The sequence below is a fragment of the Papio anubis genome, chromosome 1 (assembly GCF_008728515.1).
Source record: "Papio anubis isolate 15944 chromosome 1, Panubis1.0, whole genome shotgun sequence".
In the NCBI taxonomy this organism is placed as follows: domain Eukaryota; kingdom Metazoa; phylum Chordata; class Mammalia; order Primates; family Cercopithecidae; genus Papio; species Papio anubis.
The window spans coordinates 129,324,635-129,337,741 of NC_044976.1; the positions used below are offsets into that span (position 1 = coordinate 129,324,635).

General features: G+C 39.7%; 1 protein-coding gene across 2 annotated transcripts in view; it reads right to left on the minus strand.

The window, feature by feature from the left end:
* The window catches only part of SPTA1 (spectrin alpha, erythrocytic 1), a 75,644-nt gene that overhangs the window by 34,166 nt on the left and 28,371 nt on the right, over nucleotides 1–13,107 (minus strand). For both annotated transcript variants that reach the window (XM_003892874.5, XM_031654258.1), the window contains exons 20-30: nucleotides 12,959–13,051; nucleotides 10,993–11,130; nucleotides 9,652–9,803; nucleotides 8,845–9,031; nucleotides 7,721–7,822; nucleotides 6,211–6,302; nucleotides 4,844–4,988; nucleotides 3,880–4,061; nucleotides 1,835–1,934; nucleotides 1,528–1,725; nucleotides 595–738 (exon numbers count right to left, since the gene is read on the minus strand). In XM_003892874.5, the coding sequence (XP_003892923.3) occupies nucleotides 595–738; nucleotides 1,528–1,725; nucleotides 1,835–1,934; nucleotides 3,880–4,061; nucleotides 4,844–4,988; nucleotides 6,211–6,302; nucleotides 7,721–7,822; nucleotides 8,845–9,031; nucleotides 9,652–9,803; nucleotides 10,993–11,130; nucleotides 12,959–13,051 (1,533 nt within the window). The remainder of the gene's footprint in view (nucleotides 1–594; nucleotides 739–1,527; nucleotides 1,726–1,834; nucleotides 1,935–3,879; nucleotides 4,062–4,843; nucleotides 4,989–6,210; nucleotides 6,303–7,720; nucleotides 7,823–8,844; nucleotides 9,032–9,651; nucleotides 9,804–10,992; nucleotides 11,131–12,958; nucleotides 13,052–13,107) is intronic.

Consider the following 13,107-nt stretch of genomic DNA (forward strand, 5'->3'; position numbering starts at 1 on the left):
TTGTAGAGGGCGGATCCTGTATTGAGTGAGACGTTGAAATACTATATAAAGTCATTTTCAATCCTAAAAGTCAGAGTTTAGAATGCTGGATTTAAAGTAAGAGAGTCCACTTGCTGCGTGTGACTTGGGTGAAACAATGTCAAGTGTCAGGCTGCCCTGCCTGCCTCAGTTTTTCTGTAAGAAGCAAACAGGGATCAGGGCTGGGCATGGTGGCTCACACCTGTAATCTCAGCACTTTGGGAGGCCGAGGTGTGTAGATCACTTGAGGTCAGGAGTTCGAGACCAGCCTGGCTAACATGGTGAAACCCCGTCTCCGCTAAAAGTACAAAAATTAGCTGGGCATGGTGGTGGGTGTCTGTAATCCCAGCTATTCAGGAGGCTGAGGCAGGAGAATCACTTGAACCCGGGAGGCAGAGGTTGCAGTCAACCAAGATCACACCACTGCACTCCATCCTGGGTGACAGAATGAGACTCCATTTCAAAAAAAAAATGCAAATCAAAATGTTTGTAAATTATAAAACCAGACAAATGTATAGGATTTCTGTTATTACTACTATGGATTATTATATTAACTCCTTTACTAGTCATTATTACCTGGGCAGTGATTGCTTTGTGCAAATCATCCTGTTTCTTCTTCAAGGCCTCCAGACTGTTTAAGGAATCTTTGTCATCTGACCTCAGGGCATTCTCACGTGCCACCATCCAGTTCTCAGCTTGATCACAGTTCCCCTGGAACATCTATGAGGAATTAAATGAGAGGGGTATGGTGTCATCCAGGTAGTGTGAAGGAAATGATGTCACACCTTTCATGATCGTGACACAAAGGGTTTTGCAAGGAGTACTTAGCATCTTCCAAGACACACTCATGTGACACATCTTAGCTGTACTGGAACTTTTCCTCTTTCCCAAACATACACTTTATGTTTATGTATAAGCTACCTCCAATTCCTGGGGTGCTGTTTCCTAGTTCTTAAACCTTGTTAATACTGTCTGATCATTTCCTTAAGACTCTGTGAAATGTTATCCTTCAGGGTAGCCTGTGACACAACCGCTCATTTCCCCCAAAAGCTTTAATCACTTCTTGTTCTTTAGCCTCAAACCACTCAAACGTTTTGTTTTATTAATAATCATCTCACCGCACTAGTAAAATCTGTCTATATGTCTAATTTCACTATTTAAGAAATGGGAAACTATCTTACTAATCTTTGTGGCACTCCGAGCCTCCACAGGATAGAATCTTAACAAAAATCAGACAATCAATTCCTCAATCAATCAACAAATGATAAACAACCCACCTCATGTTCAGGACTGATCACCATCTTGTTCGACTCTTCTAACAGGAAAGAGTGGAGAATATGACAATGATCGGTATAGAAAGCATAGTACAATGCTAGGTATTTAAGAGATGAGCTCCCTTTGTGTTTATAATGTGGAAAGTCTAGTGAACTGAGCATGTAATGACCATATAAAATTGCATAGAAGAAACAGACTACTGAACCTGCTTAACAATTGGGAAATTTGCTGTACCTGCAACTCCAGGCACTGGTCTAGGATCTTCTTGCGTTGTTCCCAAGCCTTCTCCAAATCATCTCTCTCTAGCCTGACAGCTTGAAGCTTTTTTTCGATTTCAGGGCTAGCACGGTGCTCACTGTCTATAAGTTCTGCACCGAAGTCCTCTAAGGCCTGGAAGGTGGGAGCCTCTGCCTCCATGTCAGCACGGTGCTCCTGTGGGCAAAAGGGGGAAGAAATCAGTGAGGCCAACTCCGTTGGAAATTTTAAAATTAGTAGAGGTTTCAGGTGAAGTGATCAGTGGCTATGGCTTTTGTAGTTATACCTGATGTCTCTCCAGCAAGATCTCTATGCCAGTTAAGTCTTCGGCCAGCTCCTGTGATGATACCATGCCGGCAATGCTGCTGATCCAATTCTGCAGATCCCTAGATAGACACATTGGAATCGACAAGAAAACTTTGCAACTTGCTACAGTGCTGTTTGCCCTACAGCTTTCCATTCTCCAGAAAAACATTTCCAGAATAACATTTTTTATCTGGCTTCATATGCTTCACAGATCTTAGGTTTGCTGTTTATATTGTATCACTTAATGGTAACAATCCCTTGTATTTGAAAGCCTCTTCACTTTTATTATCTTTATCAATTCTTGCAGTAATCCTGCAGAGATTCTGGGAATTTTTTGTTTTCATTATGGAGATAAAGAAGTTAGCTTAGAAAAGATAATTAATTTGCCCATGTGATATAACTAAAAACAGACCTCTTCAATAGAACCCAGACCTCTGGAATCCTGGACTGTTATATATTTCATTACTTCTGTTGGTTACTGTTCCTTTTAAGTGGTTTCTAGGGTTTGAAGATACATCTTATTATAGAGTCTCAAAGAAATCATGTCTTTCCTCTTACTTTTATTCTCAAGAGAATCTAGCACATATTTTGGCCAACATACACATACACACACAGGCCTCCACACTGTTGATTAAATCAAGGTCTATTTCCCTACCCTTTTAGTAGTCAGGAAGTTAGACAAGCAAAACTAAGGTCTATCTTCTTAAAAGGCAAATTTTAACCATGCATTAACTTTAAAGCATATATAATGAATAAATTAAGCATTTCATAAAGAACGTCATTACTCTTGTTTGCTCAATAGGAACCCTTAGCTCTAGGAAAAGAGAGGTCTCTTCTTTTGTAAATTCATTTATTGAAGCAACTAAGTTTTATTGGGTGCTTACTAAGTACCAAACATTGTGAAAAAGGCATATCTGTGCCTTCTAGGAATTCACACTTTAGGTTAAGAACGGAAAACAAAAACAAAAACAAAAAACAGAGCATAGGCACTAATAGCAATTAAAAAACAAAACTGAAAGCAAAAGTGTCACATAGGGTAAAATAAGATATTAATGTTGCTCAGGGGCTGGGAACACTACTTTGAAATACTGAGGAGTACAGCTTCACAAAGGGAAGGAAGCACCATTGGAATGGGTGTGAGTGCTATGTATTTAAACTGTGTCAAAAACTATAGCTTTCTAGTGCGGAACTGAGGAGGGGATTTCCAAGAGGAACTACAGTCATTTGCCAAAATTTGCCTCCTTTTTTCTTGAAAAGCATTGCATTGAGAGCTACAGCTTCCTGGACCCTCAACTCTAATGCTCCTCCCAGCGAACTGAAGTGATGGAGTCGAACGTGGGAACTGTTCCACAAACTATATGTTTGTGAGGTGAATTTTGGATTGTGATAATGTCTAGACTTCAGTAAGATATTCACAATTCTCTGGAATTTGGTCCCAGTAGTTTTAAGTTTATCTCTTGCTACTTCTCCTACCACCCAAACATGTTCTTATTCTTATTCTTCTTTTCTTATGATTATGTCTTTGTTTGCACAGTTCAGTCTACATGACTTGTTTTCTCTGTTAAAATTTTGATTGATAAAATATAATAAAATGTTACGTTATCTGCAGTGCATCATCTCTTCTACCCAACTCTGAATTCTCACTGCTGTTTGTTACAATGTGTGTTTGAGGCTTCATTATGTTCTATCATAGTTATATGTATTCAACAGAATACTGAATACAGTAGAAGACTGAATACTACTGTCTCCTCAGTAGAACAAAACTCTAAAACCCCACATCATAGTACTTTATATATAGTATACATTTACAGAAGCTTACTGAACTGGCCTAGATGGCTTCAGATTCTTTCAGACTTTGTATTTTATTGCTTTAAGTTTCAAACCTGAAATTTTTACACCTTGCAAGAGGTAAGACTTGAATGCAGTGGTGCCCTCCAAACCCAGCAGTGAACAGCATCTGTACCCAGACCACTCCTAGACAGTCTACTTAGAGGCCAGACATGGACATTACCCACCCCACTCTACCTGGCCTTGCTGAGGAACAGGTAGAATTTCTGGGCCTCATTTAGGCTCTCCTTACGATCCTTTGTGCGCCCCTGCAGGTCTTCCCAGGCCTCATTCAGCTCCATTTTCTGTCTCTGCAGGTCCTCAGTGGCATCTGGATGGGACTCACTGAGACGCTCCGCTGTCTCCCCCAATATGGTCACCTGGGGAGGTACAATAGCTCTGATAATCAGCCTAGAGACACACCTGAATCTTAGCAAAAGGAGACTCCTAAGTCCCAGTATTCAGCTCCTGAAATAGACATCAGTGATGTATAAGTATGTCATAATACTTTATAAAATAATATCAACCTTTTAGTCCACATAACTCCCTAAGGTAGTTGCAATCGGCATTACCATACTTCTTTTTAAAAATAAGAGGGTTGTGGGGAAGAGTGGTTAAGTGACTCTGCTGGTTAGTGGCAACCTCAATTAGGAAACCCAAGGGTCTTGATTCTTCATGCGAGGAGCTTCTTTTTGTTCTGCATGATAATGCCAAGCCTCTGAGTATATCTGGAAAGCTCCAGAGTACACTTTTGGGTTGAAACAGAATTTAACAACTCATTCAATTCCTTGCTAAGAAAAACATGCACCATGCTCAGGCATTGGCCTGATCGTCCTGGATATGGACATTTGCTATTTCTCCTGAGCTACTGGCCTCCACCTAGCTGCCACAAGATCTGGTCACTTGTCACCTACCAAAGAGACAAGGGGATATAGGGTGCTCACTCAGACAGCAGGAGTTGAACAAGTTTTTCCCCATGTTAATGGTCATGGGGCATATCCTTTTCATGGTCTTGCCTTAGGGACAGTGTACAAAAACAAATATGAAACAAAGAGAAATATAAGAATAAGAGACCGAAAAAGAGAACCAAAGAAGAGGGCATTGGTATAGGGTTAAATATAAAGTGGAAAGTGTTGGAAAAGCTTTGAAGGACCTGTCTCACCTTATCTCCCAGGGGTACGAGGTCCCTTTCAAAGCCCTCATGCTGTCGCTGAAGAGCCTGAACACTGAATAGATCTGAGCCAGGGTCTGCAGCACTGAGGGCCTGGCATTTCTTCTCAATCTGCTCCTTCGTGTCATCTGCTTCTCTGGTATACAAGAGAGTAGAGAGTTCAAAAGTAAGGATATGTACCAGAGGCAGGCTAGTGGGGCTCACAAGAAAGTTATCATCACTACCACTCACCACCCTCACACCCCCCATCCCCTACCCCCAACCCCCACCAATTATCATCATTCTTTTTTATGTGCTAGAAACTTAGGCTCGTTTAATCTTCACAACTCCAAGAAGCATAGTTACTATTACCATTCCCGTTATATAGATCAGAAAACTGAGGACTAAAGAGGATAAGTATTTTCTCAAGATTATATCACTGCTGAATGGTGGCACCTAAGCTTGAACCAGGCCATCTGACGGCAGTCACATGCTTAGCTATCATACTTCATAGCTTTCTATCTTAAGCGTTCTGAACACACAGACCTGTCTGAGTCTGTTTTTCCTTCCCTGCATCATCAAAAATACATTTATACACAATGAAGGTGTTTGGTTTCTGTTTTGTTTGTTTGTTTACTTGTTTGTATGTGTCTTTGTGTTTCTTAGTTTGAAAATCAAACAAGAAAAATGTTGAATGAGCTGTTAGTCAATGTGATGTCTGTTGCCCTCTACTGTTGACTTCTAGTTCAGAAATGTAATTACTTAAACTTCTTGTTTCAACTTCAAGTTTCTTTCTTTCTGTTTTGATTTTAAAGACAAGGGTCTCACTCTGTTGCAATAGGCTGGAGTGCAATGGTGTGTTCAAGGTTCACTGCAGTCTCAGCCTCCTGGGCTCAAGTGATCCTCCCAGTTCAACCTCCCAAGTAGCTGGGGCTGCAGGCCTGTGCCACCACACTGGGCTAATTTTTCATTTTTTATTTTTTTGTAGAGACAATGTCTTGCTTTGTTGCCCGGGTTGGTCTACAACTCTCAGCCTAAAGCAATCCTCCTGCCTCGGCCACCCAAAGTGCTGGGATTACAGCTATGAGCCATTGCACTCAGCCTAAGTTTTATTCATCTTCATGGAAACATAAAAAGACTACTAATTGTGTTCCAAGACCCAAGCCTAGGCATTAGAAAATTGAAGTGGGTTGTCTGGGACTATCCCGTCTGCGAAGTGAGAATTATACTACTAAAAAGCCTAATTTTCTATTGGCACATTGTCTCCATCTCAGGAAGAAAGATTATATTAGTATCTATGGTTCCACCATAGTAATAGACTTAGAAGTTTTGTGAGTGGGTTGTAAAGCAGCACTGCTTTTTAGAGTTAAAATTCTTACCTGTGAAACACCTCAACAGCATGGGCACTGCCCAGCAGCTGCCGCTGTTCATCTGCAAGCCTCTGCAAGGAACCCCAGCGGGCATTCAATTCCTAAAAGAGGCAAAAACATCAGACTTGAGATGGAGAACTAACTCACATGGCTCAGTAGTGTCTGAAGACAAGACAAGATTTAAATCATAATTGTTCTTATGTTATTTTCTTCAGAAATTGCATAGCTTTGCTCCTTTCTTGGACAGCTTGAGCTTGGGTCTCATTTTTGCCAGTGCCTCAGAGAAAGTGATTTCTTCGGAAGCTAATGTTAGAGGGTGAAACCATCAACTCTGGAGTAGTAATCAGTGCTTACTGTTACAAAGACGACACAATAAACTCCAAAAAAATGAACGGAAAGTGTTACCTTGGTAGTTAGAAGTGATCACATTTCTCTAAGACAAATAATTCTGTATCCTGAATTGAATAAAACAGGTAGCCTCTTAAAGCCCTACTTTCTATAGGGGGTAAGTACATTGCTCCCCTTCATATTTCTTCTCCCTCATATCCCATAACAACCACTATAAAAACAGGCAGAAAACTCATCCCCACTGACTTATGGCAATCCAGAGAACTAACTGAACATTTATTAATGTTCATTAGATCTTTTATGGAATCACAGATCCAGATGTGAATCAGGTCAAGAATGGCTTCTCCTCTATCTCTACTGACCTATATTCTCCTTCTTCAGCACATTGATCAGAACCTGTGTCTTCCAGTAAATTTTCTTAATCAACCTCTTCCCACTATCATAGCTTCTTTATCTGCATTTTCTTTGCATTCATGTAATTGAGTATCTCTTGTGTGTGTGACAGTGAAAGGGAGGTGAGTATGTGTTGTAATTTAAGAATTTTAGGTCAGTTCCAATGTACATATTCTAAAATTGCAATTCAAATTCAATTATATTATTGGGTGGACATGTAAGGAAAAAACTTTATGTTTAATTTGATATAGCCTGGTACAGAAGATTAAAAGGAGGTTTGGATATCATAATTTGGATATTGTGCTATCCAATGTTTACTTTTCAGATATAGAAACTGAGGTTTTTAGAAATGAAGAGACTTGTCTGAGGACAGAGTCAGACAAGAATAGAGCTATGATGTAAATCTAATTTAACTAATGTCCAGTGTAATATTACCTAAACCTCCTAATACTGCCTCTTAAAGCTACATCTTAATTTCTGCTACCAATACTTTTGTCTCCTTTCCCACTCCATCCATGAAATGACAAATGTGAGGGCATGGAGGACACTCAATATATGTTAACAAATGAGCTTGCTTTAATTAAGTTAATTTAGACAACAAAAATACAGGGATTTTGGAGGCTATTGTCTTTGACCTTTCCTATAGCCAATGCCATACAGCTGTTACTTTCTGCATGATCTAGTGGATCTGCAGAATATAAAGTTCCATGTTGAAGTGAAATGAGGACTCCCAAAGCCCAACCTGGTAGTGAGGAGGGATGGAGGGAGCCTTAGTTACCTGCCGGATTTGAGCTCCTTCTGGTGTTAGAAGTCCTTCAAATAGTAGATCATCAGCTACCTTGTTGATATCCCTTAGCCGAGGCTCATTGGTCTTCAAATCCTGAATGGGAAAATTCATCCAAAGCAGTATAAATCCCCTCATCAAGAATCTACCATACTTACCTGTCCATCTCTGCCCCTACTTGGCTAAACAGCAAAACATTGCTGACATCACCTGTAATACACACCAAGCTCCTCTTCTCCAATCCGCCACTGAGAAGAGTATCCTTAAAGATCTTGACACCTAGTGGCTATCCAAAACTTGTCAAGAGAACTATTATTTATCTGCAGTATGAAGCATAGCCATTTTTCTAGATTTCTTTAAATCTCCCCTGGGTTAAGTTATACCATTAGAGGGATTGATACCCAAGCTGTGTAACATCCTTTTCTACCAGTACAAACTCCAGCTTTATAGAATTTCTTTAACTGAGTCACTATCTGCCTGCATTATGAGATATTTGTAAGAAACAGCTCTAGGGAGTGCGCGCGCTCTCTCTCTCTCTCCCCCCCCTGTGTGTGTGTATGTGTGTGTGTGTGTATGTGTTAAATCCCATGTGGAAGATATCAAAAGAAAAAGAAAAGAAGGAATGTACACTCACTGCTAGTTAAGATAATGGAAAAATATCTAATGGAAGAAAGAATGCTGAAAAGGTTTTAGGTAGGCAAAAAATTAGAAATTGTTTGTCAGGTCAGGTTCTTCCTTTTTCCACCCCAAACTCTGCCCCACAATTAAACTTTACACATGGTACAACAATACCTTATCCCAACCTGGGCATTGGAAACAAAGTATAGTATAGGGCAAGTTGTGAAGAATTCAGGAAGACCAGCACTCCAGGGAGGATTTTAGAGTGACAGGCACTGAAGGCTGCAGTTAAGGTAACTAGTTTTCTCTGCATTTCCCTTCCAATTATTAACAACTACAATACCTAGAGGGAGATCTGAGCCACAGAACTGCCAACAGCTTTGGGGAGAATATATAACAAGTGCTAAATAAGTTAAAAGATCATGTAGGATAAGCTGTGGGATAAAAGGAAATGATGGCAACCTTCAAAACGGTGTCTGGAGAAGGTTCCTGTTTCTCACCTTTTGGAACTCATCAAACTTTTTCTGCAGCTCCCAAACATCATCTAGTTCCACCCCAGTGTTTTCTGCCTTTTTCTCTTGAATCCATTCCAGCATGTCTCCTGCCTCATAGGCCAATAAAAATTCATTGTAACGTTGCAATAGACGACGTCTGCGTTCTTCTGCCCGATCCAAGAGGGAGCGGTATCTGGATGGAGAAGTGGGAAAAGTGGAATAAAAGAAGGAGAAAATACCGAAGAGTAGAGGCTGAATGACAAACAGAGAGAAAAAAGGAACAAAAATGAAAGGGAAAACAAATCAAAAGCAAAAGAACAGTAGAAGAGAGGAGGAAATAAAGACAGAAGGAAAACAGCGTTGGGGGCAAAAAGATAAACACATAGTATTGCATTTAAAAATAGTAAAAATGCCAGTGACCCAAGAGTATGACTGGCAGCATTCCTTCCCCGTTTCATAAAAGTGACATTTTAACATGGTAACTGACAACTGGATATGAAAAACCTGGCGTAGTAAACGAAGTTCATGTAGATGTCAGGAGACTTTAACAACCTTGAAACAATGTGGGACAAGGAATCAGAAGAGCTCTGTGAAGTGTCTGACCTCAGGAAATTGATAGAATGATTCTGGGGTTGCCTTTCCTCAAAAAGAAACGGAAACATTTAAAGGATTCTAGGTTTACTTTCGATTCTTAAAATCTTCAAATTTTCTGTGGCATCTCAAATCTGACAGATGCAGGGTCATGAGAAGAAATGTCTGTGGCCAAAAATGTCTGGCCAAGTACTGTTCAGTTCTCCAGGCTCCAGAACTTACTGGTTCTCAATTTGCTCCTGGCGCTGGGCGATGTTGCCTGGCTCTTCTCGTCGCCGCTGTGGGAGCATCGGGAACTCATCGTGGGCCAGTCTTTTGACATAGACAGCTGGGACAAAGCCCTGATGATCATCAGCTTCCACCTTCCACCAGTCCTGAAGGGAGAGCAGATCCCCACTGCTTCATTAATTCTTGGAAAAGCAACAAATGGGAGAGACTTCAATACTAAGTCTCTTGGCCCAGGCACAGGTTAATGGCAAAGATAAGCTAACCATGTCTAATGGGTAGCATGTAATTTTCACATATGACCAAGAAATGAAATGAAGAATTGCATAGACAAGCCCCTGAAATCAAGTAATTTGATACATAACGTTAGACCCTTAACTTTGGAGAGGTTTTCAAACACCCGGGACGGCTCTTTTAATGATGGGGCACTTTGTTCATCAGGAATTTACAAAACACACATGGATCCAGGTTCTAGCTGGACTTCTTGGTAGTGGAGCATCTGTGTAGGGGGATATTGCACAAAAGTTTCTTCTCCTCTATTCTTCTTGCAGAGGTCTGAAAAATGTGAATTGCTCTGACATTCATATACCTGAGTGTTATATTATTTTTTTATTTTTGAACTGTTGCTACATCTACCAAAACTCTGAGGTTAATTTTGTCAAAAAATAATGAAGAGGCCTAGACAAAGAAAAAAGGGAGTAGCACGCGTTATTTGATAAGGAAACATCTGCCGCTCCAAAAATTTACTTGTCTTTGGAATAACTATAGCCCAAACTATTTTCTTTTCTTCTTAAGAATTTTTGTAGATTAATTAGGTATCAGAGTATAAAAAAATTACTTCAGTTTTTATGAAAAATATATTTAAAAATCTCAACCAGTATTTTATCATTGTTCTCCTAGGCACAAGATCCAAAGAAAATCAAGTTGACAAAAGACTCATCTTTCAGTAGGCTCCATCTAACCCCAGACATTGTTATTTTATCACTAGAAATACTGGCACAGAAGAGGAACAAGCAAAGAGGAAAAAAGAAAGGGACAGCTTAGCCCTTTAAATATATTACAGAATTTTCACTCATACTTTCTATATCTTTGGGCTGATTATATAACTTCAACTCTTTATGATTTTAACTGTCACACTGGGATTTTAATTCCAAAAGAAATGTGTAGGATCCTGCAAAATATCTACAGGAAAAAATACTACTTAATCAGTTATAGTTATTCAAGAAATAAAATAATAAAATAAACGTTGGATGGTAAAAATGTGAGTATCTGGCAAGATTGGGAGAGATGGTTCTGAAAGAGCCACTTTTTGATGGAAACATTAGAAGGAAAAGTCACCTTATTGATGGAACTGAGCAGCGTTAAGACATCACCTTTCTTCATGGTAACCTCTCGGGGGCTGCGGGCCTCGAAGTCATATAAAGCCATCACCCTTTGTTCTCCAGCAGCTCCCTCCACTGGTGCAGCCTGTTGTTGCTGAACAAAAACAGGAAGCAGGTGTCAGTCACGCACTGCAAATATCTCCCTGTACAGCCTACCAGGGGTGAGCAGTCCTTTAGGCTTCCCAGGAGAAAAGAGCCTCTGGCTGGAACCTCTTACATGGCTGCAGAGATTAAAGTATGTGGTCTTCAGATTGTTCCATTCTGACACTTATCAGGGGACAGACAGGTTGGGAACTATAAACCCAAAGCAAGGAAGCAAATACATGATTTGTCAGAAACATATTAAATGCTCTAAGCCATCAGTTCTTAAAATGGGAGGAATACATTTTAAGAAGTGTACTCCCTTAAGAAGATCCAAAAGGATTATACATATGAACATTCCAGAAAATTATTTGAGAAAGTGAAAGACCCGTTATCTGTCTTTCCCCTACAGGGAAAGGAGGTACACCTTTCCCTGTACCTCCACTGACAATTCTTCCCATTCCTTCTGGCCTTTAAGTTACTATGTCAAGAGCTCTGGACCTTCTGTTTGAGAGATGAGTGATCAATAGCACAGGAAAGGCCACAGAACTTTAAAAATTGAGAACATTAACTGAGATCATTAAAAATATCTTGTGTCTCTGTTTAGTAAGCAGTATGCATTCTAAGGTAGAATTTTCTCTGATTTTTACTTTCTGCCAATTTCGTGTCTCTGAGAAATCAAGCAAAACATAAACCCTCTTCCTAAGGAATGACCCACTCCTTCCTCAAGTTGGAGTTGAATATGCACCTCCGCCGACAGAGTCCTCTGATTTCATCTCCTTTAGGTAACGTGTTTCCTCATACCACACAATGTATAAATCCATCTGTTCTTGTTTAGGCACACACTGTGCAGAGCCTGGTGAAGGCACAGCATAGGAGGTCTGTAAATATACACTGATTTGACAGACTGAGTCTATGTCTTTTGTTTACTCTGAATATGTGGATTAATAACCTCTCATTAGAAAGAATTCCTTGAAGGTAAGAAGTGTGTCTCTTCTTTTCTACCACTACCTACAGAAGATATTGTTACAACATTAATTTGATTCCAGTTCAATGAATCTTCATGACACCCCATTTTACCTTGTACCTGAGCCATTTCATATTCTCAACCAATTGCATCTTCCATTCTCACATTCTTAACCAACTGCATTTTCCACAAAACTTGATTGTTTTGTGCCTCAGTGCATTTGCTGTCATGGTTTATTGACTAGAAAAACTCTTATCCTCTTTCTCTGCACAGTAAACCACCCATCTGTTTTTCCTTAATAATTCAGATCAGGTGGTGTCCCTCAGCTACGAAAATTTTCCTATTTTCCAGTACTGTTATTTCAAGAGAACACAAGAGTCCTTTCTTTGAGACTTTTTGTGCTGTTCATACATCTGTTATATGCACTTACTGTCAAATGTCTGGTCTCCTAATAGGCTGTAATTTTCCTGCAAATCAGGATTTTTTATTCATACTTGCATAGAGTAGACATTTAATATGCTTTGGCATTAAAAATTAAGAAACAAAAGAAGGGAATAAAGAAGAAAGATAAGAAGGAGAGATATAAATGAAGAAAGTAAGAAAGAAAGAGGGTAGAAATATAAAAGGAAGGAAAGAGGAAAGCCAAAAATACATCAGTGAAGACATGATACCATTTATCAAAAAGTTCTTTTGGATGAAGTCTCCTTTGGACTAAATTGTAGATGCTACAGTTCCTGCATACCAGAGTCATAGAACTTAATGTTTTCTTTGTCATTGTTTTTGGGTTGTAGAAAGTAAAAAATCAGCAATAAAGACAATTTATTTTTCTCTGTGGTGGGAAGTGTGATTTCTGTCATCACTGAGTTAGTCTTACCTGGCAGGCTTCTGCCTGATTCTGTAGAGCTTTCATACTGTCTCCAAATGAATTGAGATCCAATAGAAAGGCCTCATGCTTCTTTAGGAGAGCCTGGATTTATTGATGGAAGATCATCAGAATGAATACAGGAGGAACACTATTATTTC